This window comes from Taudactylus pleione, unplaced genomic scaffold (genome assembly GCF_031769625.1).
Source record: "Taudactylus pleione unplaced genomic scaffold, aTauple2 ptg000384l, whole genome shotgun sequence".
NCBI classification, from domain to species: Eukaryota; Metazoa; Chordata; class Amphibia; order Anura; family Myobatrachidae; genus Taudactylus; species Taudactylus pleione.
Genome location: NW_028284785.1, coordinates 308,174 through 328,347, shown reverse-complemented (window position 1 = coordinate 328,347; position 20,174 = coordinate 308,174). Strand labels below are relative to the sequence as shown.

At 47.4% G+C, this 20,174-nt stretch overlaps 1 protein-coding gene across 1 annotated transcript in view; it reads left to right on the top strand.

The window, feature by feature from the left end:
• Positions 1 to 13,589, top strand: part of LOC148507776 (uncharacterized) — a 70,025-nt gene extending 56,436 nt beyond the window's left edge. Inside the window, exon 4 of the mRNA XM_088445597.1 lies at positions 12,897 to 13,589. Coding sequence (XP_088301723.1) covers positions 12,897 to 12,971 — 75 coding nt within the window. The 3' untranslated portion in view covers positions 12,972 to 13,589. The remainder of the gene's footprint in view (positions 1 to 12,896) is intronic.
• Positions 13,590 to 20,174: the final 6,585 nt, after the last annotated feature.

The window sequence follows — 20,174 nt, the reverse complement described above, 5'->3', positions numbered from 1 at the left end:
TACATAGCTACCAGAGGAGATTCGCACAAACAAATAGCTTCAATTCATAGCGGGTGCTTAGTAATAACATAAAGATCCAGATAAACATTGACACAAATGACAGACTGACACAAGACCAAGTTGTAAATATATAAAAAAAAATTGCTTATTGCTAAATGATTCTCAAGCAGAAAATTTCCAAGCCATGACATTTTTTTTTATAAAAAGTTCAAATAATGGTATACAGTACTTACATTCATTATGGACAAAGGGCCTGATTCACTACGGATCGCTATTGCAATCGCAGCTGGGATTACGCACGCAGGTCTGCTGCAAAAATATGCTAATGAATGCAATTGTAAAGCCAGCATAGAGACGCCCAAAGCCAGCATAGACACCCACTAGCACTTTTGCACATCCGTAATACCATGCAGACCTGCGTATTCATCAGGAACATCGAGAAACATTGGTCCCTCACGCACAATTACAACAGGTTTGACCTTACTCAGAAAGTGCTAACCTCGTCGCACGCAGTAAGTACACAAGCTGCATATGCCGTCATAGTGGAAAATTTATGCACGCCCATGCAATGGCGTTCAAACGGACAGGCACACCTGCATTTCTTCAACCACTCCCCTGTCACCACCTCCTAACGCTCATGTCCCATCCCTCCATCTGCGGTGGATTTGTATCTGCATGAGCAGGGCCGCCGACAGCCGCACTGGGCCCAGGTGACAGGGTGTGTGGCCTAATCGCGGGAGGCGTGGCCATGCCCCCTTAGAGAAAAAAAAAAGAAAAAAACATGACGGGATGCCGGGGAGGGGGGTTGCTGGCCTGCATTGTTTGAGTGGGCGGGGGCCTCAGGCTGCTGCTCTCATGCTGCAGCAGGAAAAAAAAATCCTGTCTACAGCAGTGGCTGTCTGTTGGCCTATCTTAATGTGGGGCCTGGAGCTGCAGCTCCATCCGCCACATGGTTAATCCGGCCCTGATTAAGAGGGGGCGACAGGGGCGGTCATCCCAGGGCCTAGTGCACTTACCAAAGTGGGGGTGGAGCCAATACAGCAAGACCCGCCCCATATCACCCATGAATCGGATTACGGCACTATGGGGCGGAGCCTAATTATGTAAGGTGCCCACTTTCATTAGCAACCAGCAGCTCCTGCCTATAAGTGTGTACTGTTTTTATGTGTATGTATGTGTTAATGTGTTGTGATAGGATCACTGGTAAAGTGGTCTGTGGCAGGTACATTGGTCCCAGATTCCTGTCTTATGTGTTCTAAACCCCCAGGAGAAAGTCTGTACTGTAGCAGGCTTGAGTCTCGGCTTTTTGAAAAGCCGGTTTGGAACCTGGGGGTTGTGGGTGAGAGGAGAGGGAGGGCTCCACCCATGGCCACTCCAGGTTTTGGTTCTCTTAGCCTGGTAACAGGCTTGTTAGGGTTTCCACCTGAGAGTGGCCCATATAAGCCTAGTGTGTATAGGGCTGATTGTCTCACCTGGGAGAGCAGACAGGGAGTTTGCTCAGAGACACTTGAAAACCCTATTTGTAAGTACTGTGCTGTGCTTTGTTGCTGGTGGGGGCATTAGGCCCTGCCAGGTTCTGGTAGTGAGGGAACTACCTGTGAAGTTAGTGCCCCGACAGGGCTAGGATTTATGTTTATGTTTTCTTTATATTTCTGACATTGTACAATAAAGACTGGCGCCGACCAGCTTGTACTTGCATCCAGACTGGTGTGCTGCTTCCCTGCTGCTGTGTGTGTAAGGAAGGAGTCCTCTACCCAGGAGAGGGACCCCCTAACCTAACTGTGTCACAATATGGTGGAGAATGCGGGCAACCACACACACTGAAGGAAAACTATCCGTTTAAAAATTAAAGGGACAGACACCCAATTGGTGAGTGTGGAAATAACACTGTGTCCTTGGAGTCCCATAGAGGAGGTGTCAGCCAATGCTCAGAGAGGCAAGGTTCAGCTTCCAACCTACACCCCAGGACAAAATGGAGGACATTATTAAGGCCTTGCTCCAAGCTACAGCAGCTCAGCAGGAGACAAACAAACTTCAGCAGGAATCTACCAGAGCTCAGCAGGAGACGAACAAACTTCAGCAGGAAGCTACCTGGGCTCAGCAGGAATCTACCAGGGCTCAGCAGGAATTCACCAGGGTGCAACTGTTGGCCTTGGAGACAGCCCAGAGGCAACAACAGGTCACCATCGCGGAAAACAGCCAGGCCATAAAAGAGGTGGTACAGCACCTGGTCGCCCGGCCCAGAGATGTTAATACGGGTCCTCCCACCACCACTCACTCCGTACGAGCCAGTCACTTCCTCCAAAAGATGACTTTGGCCGATGATGTGGAGGCCTATCTCGCCGCATTTGAAAGAACGGCTGAAAGGGAGAGTTGGCCCCAGGAGCAGTGGGCAAGTCTGGTGGCACCTTTTTTGTCTGGGGAGCCACAAAAGGCCTATTTCGACTTATGCCTGGCTGATGCCAAGGACTATAAAAAACTAAAACAGGAGATCTTAACTCGCTTGGGAGTCACCACCTTTGTTTGTGCCCAACGGGTTCACCGCTGGGAGTTCCATAGGGATAAGCCTCCACGTTCACAGATGCATGACCTCGTCCATCTGTCCTCAGAATGGCTACAGCCCGAGACGCTGATGGGACCACAGATCGTGGAAAGGGTCGTGATGGACCGGTACCTGCGATTATTACCTGTGACTCTGCGCAAGTGGGTGAGCCATGCAGACCCTAAGTCGAGCTGGTGGAGAGGTACGTGGCGGCTGAGGAGCTAATGAGTATGCCCCACCGAACCCCGATGGCGCACCAGCAAACTCCCACAGACACTGGTAAGACTGTTCCAGGGGAGAAGGGTGCTGGGCGGTGGAATGTACCTAAGACTGAGGGTTTAGAACCTGGAGACAGGCCTGCCAGGCCGGGAAGGTTCTTGCCCCGTAAACATCTAGACATTAATATGACTCAGTGTTTCCGATGTGGTGGCTTCGGCCATATTGCCGCTAATTGTTCACTTACAACTGAACCTATGCAATGTGATACTGCTCATGTCTACCGCAGGGGGTCTTTCTTTGCACAGATAGCCTGTACGGCTGACCGGCAGGCTGAGACTGATAGGCACATGTGTGTACTCACTGTAGATGGCAACCGAGTAGAGGCACTGTTAGACTCAGGTAGCTTGGTGACACTTATAAAAGCTGAGCTGGTGAACCCCTTGCAGAATGAGGGGAAAACTGTTGGTGTGACCTGCATACATGGGGATACTCGATATTATGTTACGGCCGAGGTGAACATCGAGACACCATGTGGTTCTGCTATAGTTTCTGTGGGTTTGGTGCATGGTCTGATGTACGATGCAATATTGGGGAGAGACTTTGCTCACTTCTGGAAGTTGTGGGAAAGCCGTTTTGTTCCAGTGGTGAACAACCCCGATCCATTTGAGAAGGTTGTCGATGTAGTGGAGGAGGGAGTTTCTTCTGAGTCAGAGTTATTCCCTTTTTCTACTATGATTGGCGAACTAGAGAATGCAGAGCGTGTCGGTGGCTCGCCAACTGATGTGCCTCCCATTGAGGTGGGAAGTGTTGTTGGGCCAAGTGATCGTCTGCCTGATTTAGAGGTCAGAAGAGAGCTCTTTGCCGTGGAGCAGTTGAATGACCCTACTTTGGTAAAAGCCAGGGAGAATGTAAAAGTAGTTGATGGTAAACCTGTAGACCCTGATAGTCCTTTGTCCTATCCCCACATGGCAATGTGGCAGGATTTGTTATATCAGGTGACTAAGAAGGGGGAAGATGTTGTGGAACAACTAATACTTCCCAAAGCCTACAGAAGAACAGTGTTAGATCTGGCCCATGGTCATATAACGGCAGGCCATCTAGGGGTAGAGAAAACCACTGAGCGAATAATGCAGAGGTTTTTCTGGCCCGGGCTGCATAAAGAGGTATCTGACTTTTGTGCATCCTGCCCTGAGTGTCAGTATCATGCTCCCAGGCCACATTTTAAGGGTCCACTAGTTCCATTGCCTATTATAGAGGTGCTGTTTGAAAGCATAGCGATGGATTTGGTTGGACCCTTAATGAAGTCTGCCAGGGGACACCAGTATATTCTGGTCATAATGGATTACGCTACCAGGTACCCGGAAGCGATCCCGTTGCGCAATACGTCAACCAAGACCATTGCCAGAGATCTAGTTCATGTCTTTAGCAGGCTGGGTATACCTAAGGAGATACTAACTGACCAGGGTACACCGTTTATGTCAAAAGTCATGAAAGAGTTATGCCGCCTGTTCAAAATCGAACAGTTAAGAACTTCGGTTTATCACCCCCAAACCGATGGGCAGGTCGAGAGGTTTAACAAGACGTTAAAACACATGCTTAGGAACGTGGTCGACAAGGATGGTAGGGATTGGGATTACTTATTGCCGTATTTATTGTTGGCCATAAGAGAAGTTCCCCAGTCCTCCACTGGGTTTTCACCCTTCGACTTGTTGTATGGGAGACACCCAAGGGGGTTACTAGACATTGCCAAAGAGACATGGGAGGGGCAGTCTAGTCCTTACAAAACGGTGATTGAGTATGTTTCTCAAATGCAGGAGAGAATTGCTGCGGTAGTGCCTATAGTGAGAGAACACCTGGAACAGGCTCAACAGGCACAGCAAAGGGTATACAACCGCAATGCTCGGTTACGCAGCTTTGCTCCTGGGGACAGAGTGTTAGTATTGGTTCCCACTGTGGAAAATAAACTTTTGGCTAAATGGCAAGGGCCCTTTGAAATCTTTGAAAGAGTGGGGCAGGTTAATTACAAAGTTTACCAGCCGGGGAAAAGAAAGCCGGAACAGATATACCATATAAATCTGTTAAAGCCCTGGAAAGATAGAACGGTACCGTCGGCCGACTGAGCCCCTCCAGTAAATCCAGGGCCCTTAGTTCCCGAAGTGACAGTGGCAAAAACCCTGTCGGCAATTCAACAACAAGAGGTCAAGGAGTTTCTGATTAGAAATAGGGTGCTGTTCTCTGACGTACCTGGGAAAACCTCGGTCATTAAACATGACATCATCACTGACCCAGGGGTTAAAGTTTATTTTATTTATTTATTACCAGTTATTTATATAGCGCACACATTTTTTCCGCATCGCTTTACAGAGAATATTTGGCCATTCACATCAGTCCCTGCCCCAGTGGAGCTTACACTCTATATTCCCTATCACACACACATACACACTGGGGTAATTTTTGTTAGGAGCCAATTAACCTACTAGTATATTTTTGGAGTGTGGGAGGAAACCGGAGTACCCGGAGGAAACCAACGCAAGCACAGGGAGAATATACAAACTCCACACAGTTAGGGCCGTAGTGGGTATCGAACCAACGACCTCAGGGCTGTGAGGCAGTAACGCTAACCATTACACCATCTGTGCTACCCCAGTTAATCTAAAGCCCTATAGGTTACTAGAAGCACAAAGAGAATCGGTGTCGAAAGAAATTAAAAATATGCTAGAGTTAGGGGTTATTGAAGAATCACATAGTGAATGGTCAAGTCCCATTGTGTTGATTCCAAAGCCAGACGGGAGTGTGCGTTTCTGCAATGACTTCCGAAAGTTGAAGTGTGTTTCAAAATTCGATGCCTACCCGATGCCAAGAGTGGATGAGCTGATTGAGAGACTAGGGACGGCAAGGTATTTAACCACTCTGGACCTAACCAAAGGGTATTGGCAAGTACCGTTAACCGAGAGCGCCAAACAAAAGACAGCTTTTTCAGCGCCAGAGGGCTTGTTTCAGTACAAGATGTTGCCCTTCGGGCTACATGGGGCACCTGCTACCTTCGAAAGAATGATGGACAGGATTCTAAGGCCCCATAGTCGGTATGCGGCTGCTTATCTGGATGACGTGGTCATTCATAGTCCTGATTGGCAGTCTCACTTACCCAGGGTACAAGCAGTGTTGGACTCCATCTATAAGGCAGGTTTGACAGCCAACCCAAAAAAGTGTTATCTAGGCATGGAGGAAGTAAAATATCTGGGATACACCATTGGCAGAGGCCTGATAAAGCCTCAGCTCAATAAAGTTGATGCAATACAAAACTTTCCACGGCCTCTGAATAAGAAGCAGGTGAGAGCCTTCTTGGGAATTATGGGGTACTACAGGAGGTTTATACCCAACTTTGCCACCATGGCAGTCCCACTGACTGACCTGACCAAAGGCAAACAAAAAGTCATGGTAGAATGGAGTCCTGAGGCAGAGAAAGCTTTTCAGGAGTTGAAAGTAGCGTTGTGTTCCCAACCAGTCCTGATGACTCCTAATTTTGAAAGGGAATTCATAGTACAAACCGATGCATCAGAAGTAGGAGGGTGAGGAACACCCTATTTTCTATCTTAGCAGAAAGTTGAATGTACATGAGAGAAACTATGCCACAGTGGAGAAGGAGGCGTTGGCCATAAAGTGGACGTTAGAGGCTCTCAGGTACTACTTGGTCGGAAGAAAGTTCAAATTGATCACTGACCATGCCCCTCTGAAGTGGATGTCTGAAAATAAGGACAGTAATGCGAGAATTACGAGATGGCTCTTGGCGTTACAAACTTTTACATTTTCAGTGGAACACAGGCCAGGAAGCCAGCTGGCCAATGCAGATGCGTTGTCACGCGTTCATTGTTTGGGGGCTTCAGTTGTTCCGCCCCACAGGTCGAAACAAAGGGGGGGGATATGTGATAGGATCACTGGTAAAGTGGTCTGTGGCAGGTACATTGGTCCCAGATTCCTGTCTTATGTGTTCTAAACCCCCAGGAGAAAGTCTGCACTGTAGCAGGCTTGAGTCTCTGCTTTTTGAAAAGCCGGTTTGGGACCTGGGGGTTGTGGGTGAGAGGAGAGGGAGGGCTCCACCCACGGCCACTCCAGGTTTTGGTTCTTAGCCTGGTAACAGGCTTATTAGGGTTTCCACCTGAGAGTGGCCAATATAAGCCTAGTGTGTATAGGGCTGATTGTCTCACCTGGTAGAGCAGACAGGGAGTTTGCTCAGAGACACTTGAAAACCCTATTTGTAAGTACTGTGCTGTGCTTTGTTGCTGGTGGGGGCATTAGGCCCTGCCAGGTTCTAGTAGTGAGGGAACTACCTGTGAAGTTAGTGCCCCGACAGGGCTAGGATTTATGTTTATGTTTTCTTTATATTTCTGTCATTGTACAATAAAGACTGGCGCCGACCAGCTTGTACTTGCATCCAGACTGGTGTGCTGCTTCCCTGCTGCTGTGTGTGTGTGTGTAAGGAAGGAGTCCTCTACCCAGGAGAGGGACCCCCTAACCTAACTGTGTCACAGTGTATATATGAGTATGCATGTGTTTTTGTGTATATATGTGTTATTGTATATGCATTATGTAATGGTAAAAGATTTTACGGTGTGCTTGTGTGGGCGCTTCTAAGGTTAGAGCAAGCCTAAATGTGACTGTGAGTCTCCCTAATTAGAACTCCCAAGGGTAAAAATAATGGCAGAAAAAAGAGTGTCACAAATAATTGGCGCTAGCCCAATAAACCATAAAAAGATATTATTTATTAAACATGTAAATATGTGCATAGATAATTATGCACTGATCACCCAACAGATAATCTGGTGGATATGGGTACATAAAACATTGAACAACAGTAGGCAGAAATAATGTGCCAGAAATTATCATAAAAAGGCCTTAATAAAAAAGGCTAAGTTCTCCAGAACATGGAATCATAAAACAATGGTAAAAACATGTCACATAAGTAAAAAGAAGGTCCTACCACCAACTGTGAAAAGGAGCCGCAGGTGTTTAGGCAAAAAAAGCATGCAGAGGCACTGGTTCCCCTGCATGTGGCTCCTAGGCTTTACCAGTTGGGATACGCCTTGGGGAAGAGACCAGGAAGCGTCTCGAAACATGTTGGCGTACCCCCATACTACCCCGAACCCTGATGCAACAATAAGGACGCATCCCAACTGGTAGAATCTTCTTTTTTCACATGGGTAGGCTCCGTGTGGCTTGGTGGGGGCCCCCAAAACTTAGTTGCCCCAGGGCCCCCACAAGCCTTAAACCGGCCCTGCCCATAGTGCACTGCCGGTAGCCGGAGCTCAGGAGTGCTGCTGGTGCTGTGGGGAAGAAGCCGGGAGCCCACTGGTTAGGGTTAGGCACCACCGGGGGGAGGGTTATGGGGGGACAGGGGGAGGGTTAGTCTACTTACCGGCCCCTGTTGGTATATTGAACATAAAGATGCCGCTGTGAGCCTTCTGACTGCCGGCATCCTGACCGCCGGGAAGTCATACCGATTCCTGCCCAAAAGACGGTCGGAAAATCAATGTCATCGCCCTGCTTCCTTAGTCATATACTGTCTGCAGTTTTGGCCTGAAGTGGTTCAGTCATTTGGTCTGAGTATAGAGGACCTGAAGTTGGGTTGGATTGAAATTGGTTGTATGTGCTCCCATATTTCTTGCTTGGAAAAAAATATATCTATTCACTTGTGTGTAGACTCAGTATGATGGCTTCCTTCTCTCCACCATCATCAGTATGCACTTGTATAAGCCTATACTTTATGTAACTGATATACCTGGGAACAGTGTATTTACGCTTACACCAATTGACATGCCCTTACAGAATTTAGCCTATGTGAGAATGCCCTGTTCTGGCCCAGTTACACCCCGTCAGGGCTAAGCAGAGAAGCAATTGAAATACTTACAACTCATATTGCCCATAGTTGTGTGTACTCAGTTCTAAAGTATGCGCAGTGCAAAAACATGCAAGACATGCTTTGCATCCAGTTCTCATCCATTCTTTGCTTGTGGCCAAACTGGACAGTACCCTAGTTGCTCAGTGCTCAGGACAACAGTCAGAAATCAACATGTGCGGAGCTAGGTTTAGTAACATGATAAGCAATAAACATTCAGTTATTCATCAGGAATGATTTACCACAAGATATTGCTTCACAATAGAGTTATGGAGAGCAAAAGTTGAACAGTACTGGTCATTTAGATATTGGGTCATGCAATCCGACATTCATCAGGCTCAATTTTACTAGCCACAATGTTCTCGCCACTGCAAATAAATGCCACTCTAACTGTACCGTCAGATTCGCACATTTTTGTGGACTGTGGTTATGGTAGGATTAGGTTCAGGATTAGGCTGTAGTTAGGATTAGGTTCAGGATTAGGCTGTGGTTTTGGTTAGGATCAGTTTCAGAATTAGGCTGTGGTTTTGGTTAGGATCAGTTTCAGAATTAGGCTGTGGTTATGGTTAGGATTAGTTTCAGAATTAGGATTTGGTTATGGTTAGGATCAGGATTATGCTGTGGACTATGGTTAGGATTAGGTTCAGGATTAGGCTGTAGTTAGGGTTAGGATTAAATTTTGGATTAAGCTGTAGTTGGGATTAGGTTCAGGGTTAGGATTAGGTTCAGGGTTAGGCTGTGGTTATGGTTAGGATTAGGTTCAGGATTAGGCTGTGGTTAGGGTTAGGTTTAGGCTGTGGTTAGGGTACAGATGCAGTCAGTGTTATATACGACATCTATAGAAAATTACATGGTTGACATGCCGACTGTCTGTCAGAATGCTGACATTGCAAATGTAATGTTGAAATTATGTCAATGTCAATATTGAAAATGTCACCATTTGACAGGTGGATTTCTGGTCTGGTGTGGACATTCTGAATGTCGACTCTTTGTGCCATACCCTCAATACCTATCTATGAAGGAATTGGATGTAGCTGTGCTATTTCTAATGGTCAATTGTGCTCACTTACAAAAGCTATACTTTCAGCACTTCACTGATTATCTACTAAGAACTATTTGTTGCTTTCAGACATCTTACAAATGCATCTTGCTACATAGATATCCATTCATGACAAGACATAATATAACATCTCTGTTCAGCTGCGAGCGCTGGAGCAATTCAGTATTGCGTTGTGACAGAGACAGATGATCTGAAGATCAGCAATCCCCGCAAATCCTTTTACCACTACTGTAGAAGCTGTGAAAATTAGCACTGCTGAGGTTGAGTCGGCAGTGCTACTATGCTTCTGTGAACTTGGGCTCGCGCATTTGCAGCTTCTGGCGGAAGGAGCCGAGCAGTGTCGGAAGGATCCAAAATGGATCCCTCTTTGTGACCGGGACTCCTTCCCATAGGGAAGCAGCGGGGGTGAAGGAACAAATGGAGGATGTTCCCGCAGTCAAGATTTTTGTATCTTCGGGGCTTGATGAATTTAGGTCCCCATCTAGTTTATGGGGACAGAGGGCCAAATGGGGGCTGAAAGGTAAGCAGGAGATATCAGTGATATCTTCTGCATTACCTTTATAATGAATAGCCCTGATACTTTATTTATACAAAAGTAGGTGAAAATGTTTATTGATGATGAACAGACCCTATAGTATCCAAGGGAAATGTATATTGAAGTTGTGACTTTGTTTTTGGTAATACTGTACCTGTAAACATTTTATTATTATTATTATTATCTTATTTTATTATAGCCATACATTCTAAAATATATTACGATATTTCTTGCATTTATTATATTTACTACATATAGTAGTTTACTAAATTAGATAATTTTTGTTGGGTCGGTACTCCCTATTGGTGTCCTGGCAGTGGTAGTGTTCGTACTAGAGGATCAAGCCTTTCTCCATCTGCCTACCCATGGCTTCAATTGTGCCAAAATGGGTGTGACAAAACATATGCAGGTGTGGTTTATCTAATGTGGGTGTGCCTTTATATAGCCAAATATATATATAAAAAATGTTGTCAAAGAGTTAACTGTAAATGCAATTACCTACCATCACAGTATTGCTACTATTCAATGCAGAGACTACTCTAGAGACCTCTGTCCAATACAAGGGCATTTTAGTGACCTACTGATCTACATACAATACAGGTAACACCCAGTTGGCAGATAGATAATACACTGAGCATTCTAGTGAACTCTATACCCAGCATTGTGGAGAACTATATAAAATACAGAGATCTTCTGGTCAACTGTATACAATATATAGAGCTCCATAGTGGTTATCAATTCAGAGAGCAAATTAATAATCTCTAAACATGACAGAGAACATTCTTATGGCCTCTATATAATACAGGAAAGCAACCTAGTTATGATTACCATACTATCCTTTTAAACTGGGACACAGTTTCTGTGACTGATTAAAACCAGGTGAAATCCATGCTTGAAGTCAGTCAAGGCCCCCATACATCAGCAATTGGTTGCAGCAATTTGTAATCAATTGTCCCTTTTTCAATCGAGTGCACATTGCAGAATTGCCACAATCGAATGAAAAAGGGAAAGATTTTTATACACAATCGATTGAAAATTGCACAATTGCTGATGTATGGGGGCCTTTAGCCACAGAACCTGTGTAATTTATGAGTGCCCCCTTTAAAGAGATAGTATGGTAAACCTAAATCTAGTAACCTTTATATATCACACACCATTACTGTAATGGAGCGTACACACGGTCAGATTTGTCAGACTTGTCAGATTTGTCAGATGAACGACTGAACGATTAAACGATTTGAACGATTTGGACGATTTGACCAAAGTTTTGAACGATTTGAACGATTTGAACGATTGAACGATTTTTAACTGCATTAAAATGAATGGAATCGTCCAAGTCTGACTGCAAACCCATCAGATGTCAGATATCGTTATCTGACAAACGGGAACGCGCATCGTTGATCGTCCATCGTTCAGGCATGTCAGATATGAACGATTTTTCATCAGATATGAACGACTGAACGATTTTTAAATCGTTATCGTCCATATCTGAAGAAAAAATCTGATCGTGTGTATGCACCATTATAGTTTGTGAAACAATGTTGTCCAAATAATATTTACTGTTTGTGCTGCAGAGCAGCTGTTAGTTAAGAAGGTTGCAGGAAAATAAACATCACAGCACATAATTCTATTATACATGGGAGCACATGAATTTGGTTTTGCAGATTGTTGAGTAATGTTATGGGAGTGATCAGTTATCAGGGGAAGCTATGACATTAGTGATGGGACAGAGATGCTAATTTACCATGTGTCATTTCTGCACCGCAACAATCCCAATTTACAGACCTCACTCTGCTTATGGGGTACAGGGTGAGGTTTTTTTGTAAAGATTGTGGAAATAGTGTGTACACTAGTCAGAAGCAATAGTCAGCGCCATTCATGGAGATACAGATAGTTAGCAGTTGGTTTCCTCCAGCTTGGTCAGGTGATGTCACTATGGTCAGGTTCTGGTCATCCATTATGATATCATAATGGCATATGGACAGGTATAAAACACCAGAGCACAGGACCATCAGTGGCATTTCTTCAGTTGGTGAATTAGCTGCTGAAGTTGCCTTTGTTGTCTAGTACAATATGAGTAGGAGGGAATTGTGGCGACTTTTGGAGGGCCAGAGAGGATGGAGTAGACAAAATGGTAAGTGATTTGTTAGGGGCAGTAACACCAATTTAAGACATGTGTCACATGGATGGTAGTTAGAGTTATCTGTAAATTCGCTCAGCTTTATATTCCATAGGGGTGTAGAGGAAAGTTAGCAAAGTTTGTATACTGTAATAAAGGGCAACGCGCGTGGCCAGACATCACAGTGCCAAATCATACAGCACTGAATGTTTCCTTAACACTATTAACAGGTAATAAATCAGATTATTAATGCTGCAGCTCATCAGTGGCATCACGCAGGGGGTGCGGGCCGCACGCAGTGTCACCTGCTGAGGGGAGACACCAAAGTGACTAAAACGGGTTCAGACCACACCCCCTACCCATGAGGCCACAACCCCTTTTTACCGGTGCGCACTACTTCTGCCCGTTTCGGCTGCCACCCAGGGGTGGGACGCCACTGCAGCTCATGTTACTGATCAACATTAATTGATGCTTATATATTATCTATGTGGGATTACTATAGCTACAATATAACTTGTATCTTTTCAGATGAACCTAATCAGGTGTTTACACGAGAGAGACTGCGCTCAGCCCGTAGGGAACATCGTATGGGAGGCACAGTAGACAGCCATAGTGCTCGGAACTTGCAGAGGAGAGATCACGCTCCAGGAGTCAACATGCGCAGAGATCTGATGACGATACCATACCATCAAGACCTAACATCATAATAGATTCCATCCGCTGGCAGCAGAATAACTTACAAATAATCAGATATATACTGCCACAATATCAGTACACAGCAGAGGAATCCATAGAGTCGTGTATAATCTGCATGACAGACTACCATAATGGTGATCCCGTCTCTCGGCTGCCCTGCACACACATGTACCATCATGCGTGCCTTGCCAGGTGGATGCTAAGAAACCCCAGCTGTCCTGTGTGCCTAAACTCAATTTTTCCACCATGCGTCTGGAGACCCGGCTACCCTGTGTCTTAGATCCACCACACACACGGGGACCCAGCTCTCCAGTCCCCCAAGTCCTTTTCTCTAACATCTACCTTACATGGGGACTCGGCTTCCATTCCCCCAAGTCCTTTCCATCATCCTCTTAAGGAATCGGTAATACCATCTGCCGAGTGCTTTCCAACAGTCCGAAGAACACAAGCAAACCTGGCTATACCATCTGCCGAGATGTCAGTAGCCGTATTGTCTGGGGGCTGATGCAAGTTTACACCATTGATGATGACTTTTGCCAACTTGACGCTTTTAATTTGTTGAATAAAAACGTACCTCTAAAGCTGATAGGTGATTTTTTTTAAATATATTCTGCATATATTACATGATTTTGTAGGAATATAAAATAAAAATGTTTGCAACTTTCTTTTCTGCACGAGAAAGAGTACTATATCTGCCATAGTATTGTTATTGAGAGCAAACCTAACAGTGAATGCTTTCACAATCAAAACAAATGTTAAATAATTTTTCTAGTGCATATGACCTGCTTGGATGTAACTGTATCTGACTGTAAATACACCTGACATAAACCTGGCACATATTCTGCAGGTGCACATATACTAATGGTGGCAGATCTGGGTGCATCTTCAGGTGCCTGCGTCTCAGCATAATGTATATATTATCTAGATATACATATACATTACACTTGGCATCAGCTCCTTGTCCATAATTCAGAGGGAATTAATAACTTCTAAGAGTTTATCTTGGCAGTATAAGTGCCTGGTACCAAGGTGTACGCTAACCACATAGCCGCTGCAGTTACGGGGCTCTGTTTCCTTCCACACGCCAAAAACATACTGGCACATACTGTATATGGACAAAAGTCCATGTGATAGGGAATATAAATTGTAAGCTCCACTGTTAATAAATACAAATAAATAATGATACGCTCTTAATGAACTAGGTCATAAGGAAATTTGCATTTTAAATACTCTGACATGGTATTTGAAATATGGTTCCAAACTGAGATAGGGCCCAAACAGTAAGAATAAATATTGAGAATTGCATATTATGGGGTAAATTTACTAATGTGAGAGTTTTTAGAAGTGAGTTTTAGAAGAGATGTAGCCCATAGCAACCAATTAGATTCTACTTAACATTTAACTAGCACCTTTTAGAAGATAATAGCTAGAATCTGATTGGTTGCTATGGGCAACTTCTATTCTAAAACTCACTTCTAAAAACTCTCACTTTAGTAAAGTTACCCCCATGTGTAGTGTGATAAGAGACATTGTACATTAAGGAGGCATTCCCCATTTTCCATGGATAAATCTTTAAACCAGGCACTGAGATAATGGACAGTTATGTATTACAGCCACACACTTCAGGACCTGCCAATCTGTGATCTATAAGTTTATCTTTCCTTCCAGTATTTCTGACACCTGTTCATTAAGTAATACGTATTCCCCCAAGTGCCTATTATTCAGATTTTTTTTCCCTTCTGTCTGGTTTAAGGGCGGAATAACTAATTTGTATACATTTTCGTCATTTTGCCGACCATTTGTTCATGAATCTCTAGGCTGGGAATAACCCACGGAGCAATTTACCCTGTCTAATCACTGGTTAGTAAAAGCTTATTTCATACTAAGGAGTCTATTCGTTAAGGGAAAAATATCCCCTGTAATAATTAAGGATTGACCTCGCTGTGAGTTCAATCCTTGTATTGGAGGCATTCATCATTTCTCCTATGCTTAATTATCACTTCCGAAAAGCTGTTCTATTGCAAAGACAAAAAAAGGGGACATTTCTCCTGCTTCACTGTCTCTTCGGACACTGAGTTAAAGCTGCACATGAGCAGCTTGAAGACAGGCTGCAAAGAGACAGTGAAGCAGCAGGCTAGAAGCTGGAGGAGTCCAGCCCCCTCCCCTGACCACCCCCTCCCCTGCTCACCAAGGCGCACCTCCTCGCTCACCCCCAGCCAACCCCGCTGTCTATTCCCTGATCCCCCTCCCGCCCACCAGCTCCCCACCGCTGCATAGTTGCAGCCGCCATTGGAGTCTGCTGCTGAGACCGTGCAGCCCCACAGCACCAGTCCCCCACCAACGCTGCTGTGTGCCCTCTCCCTTGCTTCCAGCTCACATGAGGAGAGCTCGTGGAGCTGGGAGGAAGCTTTGTTAAGGTAAGAGGACACAGCAGGGAGGGATCTTTTCAGAACCCTCTGCTGTATCGGATGCTATACGCCATCTCTGGGTGGCGTACAGTATCACTGTCAAGTTCCGAAAAAAAAAATGCTTTTTCGAAACTTGATAAATTTCATAATTTTTACTTTCCCATACTATAGTATGGGGAAAATATATACTACTATAGTATGGGGAAAATATATACTACTATAGTATGGGGAAAATATATACTACTGTAGTATGGGGAAAATATATACTACTGTAGTATGGGGAAAATATATACTACTATAGTATGGGGAAAATATATACTACTGTAGTATGGGGAAAATATATACTACTGTAGTATGGGGAAAATATATACTACTGTAGTATGGGGAAAATATATACTACTATAGTATGGGGAAAATATATACTACTGTAGTATGGGGACGGTGTAAATTATCGGGGGTATCTTATCTCCTGCGTTACAAGAGTGATGAATAACCCTGGCACTTAGGAGCTCATTCAGACCTGCTCGATAGATGCGTTCTTTCGCACCCAGCGTATGCAGATTCAGCTAAGTGATGGCACGGCAGGCAATCACACTGCAAGGCATAAGCATGCCCACTATGTCTAGGTGTGCGATCACTTTGTGTATGCTGACGCCCACCAGCCATGCGGCCGGCGGTAATACATATCACACACCCCCAAAGTACCAGGCCCCCCACTTTCTACCCATGAAATGTAATTTTTGCTGTGTTTTAACAAAAATTTTTTTTACATTTTTGGATTGTTTAGTCATTAGGGTACACTTGTACACCAGGGGAAGAGCTGATACTAGCATTAGCATAAAGTCGCAGACGCAACTACAGCAAAAGGCGCTAAAGTGGTCACAGCAGCCTGCTACTCTGATTCAGCCCCTTAATATCTGGTAAAGTCACAGGCTACTGTTACATCCATGCCGGACTGCACCTAGGGGGTGAAGGGAGCGATCGCCGGCCAGGACGTGCCTCTGCCCGAGGAGAGCCTGCCAGTGCCAGAGGTAAGAGAGCAGGTGTCCCCCCGTTAGCCTGTGTCACCCTGGGCTTCCCTCCCCATCCTGTGCCCTTTGAGCATCCCGCCATAACCTGTGCTCTGCTGAGAGTCCCTCCCTTACTCTGTCCCCCCTTGAGCATCTGCCCCAATCCTGTGCCTACTTGAGCATCCCCCCAATCATGTTCCCCCTTGAATGTCCCCCCAACCCTGTGGCTATTGACTTTCTTCCTCCTCCCTGAGCTCCCACCTCAATCTCCCCAACCTTGTCCCCCCCCCCTGAGTGCCCCCTTCCCCCTATAGTGCCCCTGGTGTCAGAGATCCCTTGTTGTGCTTAACTGATTGCTACAGTATGTGCTGTGATGTTTACTATATAACCCTGTGTGTGTGTGTGTGTGTGGTGCTCTTGCTATTCTATCTTTCTGGGGACTTGGGGTGGACAGCACACCAACACCGGTGGTACATCTAGCACAGTGGGGACCTAAAATTAAGTCTCCGTGAGTCAAATCATTGGGGACGAAAGAGGAGGCATGTCCCTGTTACCCCACATAGCAATAAGGCATGTCCCTGAAAATCACGTTTCCAAGAGTATTATGGATGTCGGTGTGCATGCCGTGCTGAGGGTGTGTGTTTAAGAGATCTCTGACCGACAAAAAAAAAAAAAAGGAAGAAAACTTTTGGGCACTACTGCAATACTGATTCCAACCTGTAAGTGGCGACTGGGCTCCCCGTGGCAGCAGCAAGGCTTCCCGAAAAGAATTTAAAAAAATTACCGGGGTGCAGCTGCAGTGTTGCTGCGCATCCAACAGGGGGGCGTGTCCCCACCTTACACTCTCCCCATGTTTTAATTTCATGGGTGGCTATTTACAAAAAAAAAAAAAAATTGGGGTGCAGTGGTGCTGCGCGTCTACCGGAGGGGCATTTCTGCACATTACACTCTCCCCATGTTTTAATTTCATGGGCGGCTATTTTTTTCCCAAAACATTTTTTTGGGGTGCAATGGTGCCACGTGCCCACCGTGGGGGGGGGCGTTTCTCCACCTTACACTCTCCCTATGTTTTAATTTCAAGGGCGGCTTTTTTTTTCCCCCAAAAAAAATTTGGGGGTGCAATGGCGCCACGTGTCCACCAGGGTGGAGGAGGTGCCTGGGGGGGCATGTACCCACCTTACACTCTCCCCATGTTTTAATTTCATGGGTGGCTATTTAAAAAACACTCCCCTCTGCGGAGGCCCCAACGAGTTCGGATAAGGGTGCCTGCGTCCGGCTGGCGCTTCCAAGGTCTGCGGGAAGTTGCTGCTGAAGGTGGCGCGCATCAACTATACCGTGATGTCTGGGGGAATTGTTAGGAGCGGGCATGAGAGAATGCCGGGGGGTCTTCTCTCACCCGAGGGGGCCCAGGACGGGCTCCATGAGGACTCTGCGAGCAAGGTGGCCCAGATAGGGAACCAGGAGCGCGAGGGAGATACTGTGACTGAGCTGGCCTGATCAGGGAACCAGAGGGTGACTGGGGTGAAAGTCCCATTGCAGGCGTTATTCCCAGGTGGGCTGAACAGGCGAGGCATCCCTACCCGGGCCCCAGGAGAGCATGGGAGATTCTGCGAGCGACGCAGCCCGGCCACGGCTCCAGGAGAGCATGGGAGATTCTGCGAGGGAGGCGTCCTGGCCAGGGCTCCAGGATAGTATGGGAGATTCTGTGAGCGAGGCGTCCCTGCCCGGGCTCCAGGAGAGCATGGGAGATTCTGTGAACGAAATGTCCCTGCCCAGGGCTCCAGGAGAGCATGGGAGATTCTGCGAAAGAGGCGCCCCGTTCAGGGCTCCAGGAGAGCATGGGAGATTCTGCGAGTGAGGTGTCCTGACCAGGGCTCCAGGAGAGCATGGGAGATTCTGTGAGAGGGGTGTCCTGGCCAAGGCTCCAGGAGAGTATGGGAGATTCTGTGAGTGAAGCGTCCCAGGCAAGGATCCAGGAGGGCAAGGATCCAGAAGAGCATGGGAGATTCTGCGAGCGAGGTGTCCCAGCCAGGGCTCCAGGAGAGCATGGGAGATTCTGCGAGCGACGCAGCCTGGCCAGGGCTGCAGGAGAGCATGGGAGATTCGGCGAGCGATGCATCCCTGCCAGGGCTCCAGGAGAGCATGGGAGATTCTGCGAGCGAGGTATCCCTGCCAGGGCTCCAGGAGAGCATGGGAGATTCTGCGAGCGAGGCATCCCTGCCCGGGCTCCAGGATAGCATGGGAGATTCAGAGAGCAGGGCGTCCCTACATGGGCTCCAGGAGAGCATGGGAGATTCAGCGAGCGGGGCGTCCCTGCCTGGGCTCCAGGAGAGCATGGGATATTCTGCGAGCGAGGTGTCCCAGCAAGGGGTCCAGGAGAGCATGGGAGATTCTGCGCGCGCGGTGTCCCAACAAGGGCTCCAGGAGAGCATGGGAGATTCGGCGAGCGACGAATCCCTGCCAGGGCTCCAGGAGAGCATGGGAGATTCTGCGAGCGGGGCGTCCCTACATGGGCTCCAAGAGAGCAAGGGAGATTCTGTGAGTGAGGCGACCCGCCGAGGGCTCCCAGAGAGCATGGGAGATTCAGCAAGCAACGCAGCCTGGCCAGGGCTCCAGGAGAGTATGGGAGATTCTGTGAGTGATGCGTACCTGCCTGGGCTCCAGGAGAGCATGGGAGATTCTGCGAGCGAGGTGTCCCGATCAGGGCTCCAGGAAAGCATGGGAGTTTCTGTGAGTGGGGTGTCCCAGCCAAAGCTACCGGAGAGCATGGAAAATTCTGCGAGTGAGGCGTCTCGGCCTGGGCTCCAGAAGAGGTTCGGAGATTCTGCGAGCGAGGCTTCCCGGCCTCCAGGAGAGCACGGGAGATTCTGCGAATGGCGCGGCCCGGCCAGGCCTCCAGGAGAGCATGGGAGATTCTGCAAAGGAGGCGTCCCTGCCAGGGCTCCAGGAGAGCATGGGAGATGTTGCGAGCAAGGCGTCCAAGCCAGGGCTCCAGGAGAGCATGGAAGATTCTGCGAGTGAGGCGTCCTGGCCAAGGCTTCAGGAGAGCATGGCAGATTCTATGAATGGGGCGGCACGGCCAGGGCTCCAGGAGAGTATGGGAGATTCTGCGAGCAGGGATTCCCTGCCCAGGCTCCAGGAGAGCATGGGAGATTCTGCGAGCGGGGTGTCCATGCCCAGGCGCCTGGAGAGCATTGGAGATTCTGCGAGCGATGCAGCCAGGCCAGGGCTCCAGGAGAGCATGGGAGATTCTGCTAGTGAGGTGTCCCGATCAGGGCTCCAGGAGAGAATGGGAGATTCAGCGAGTGGGGAATCCCGGCCAGGGTTCCAGGAGAGAATGGGAGATTCTGCAAGCGAGGTGTCCCGGCCAGGTCTCCAGGAGAGCATGGGAGATTTTGCGAGTGGGGCATCCCGGCCAGGGCTCCAGGAGACAATGGGAGATTCTGCAAGCGAGGTGTCCCGGCCAGGTCTCCGGAGAGCATGGGAGATTTTGCGAGGGAGGCATCCTGGCCAGGGCTACAGGAGAGTATGGGAGATTCTAAGAGGTAGGCGTCCCAGCCATGGGTCCAGGAGAGCTTGGGAGATTCTGTGAGTGAGGCTTCCCGGCCAGTACTCCAGGAGAGCATAAGAGATTCTGCGAATGGGGCACCCCGGCCAGGGCTCCAGGAGAGCATGGGAGACTCTGCGAGCGA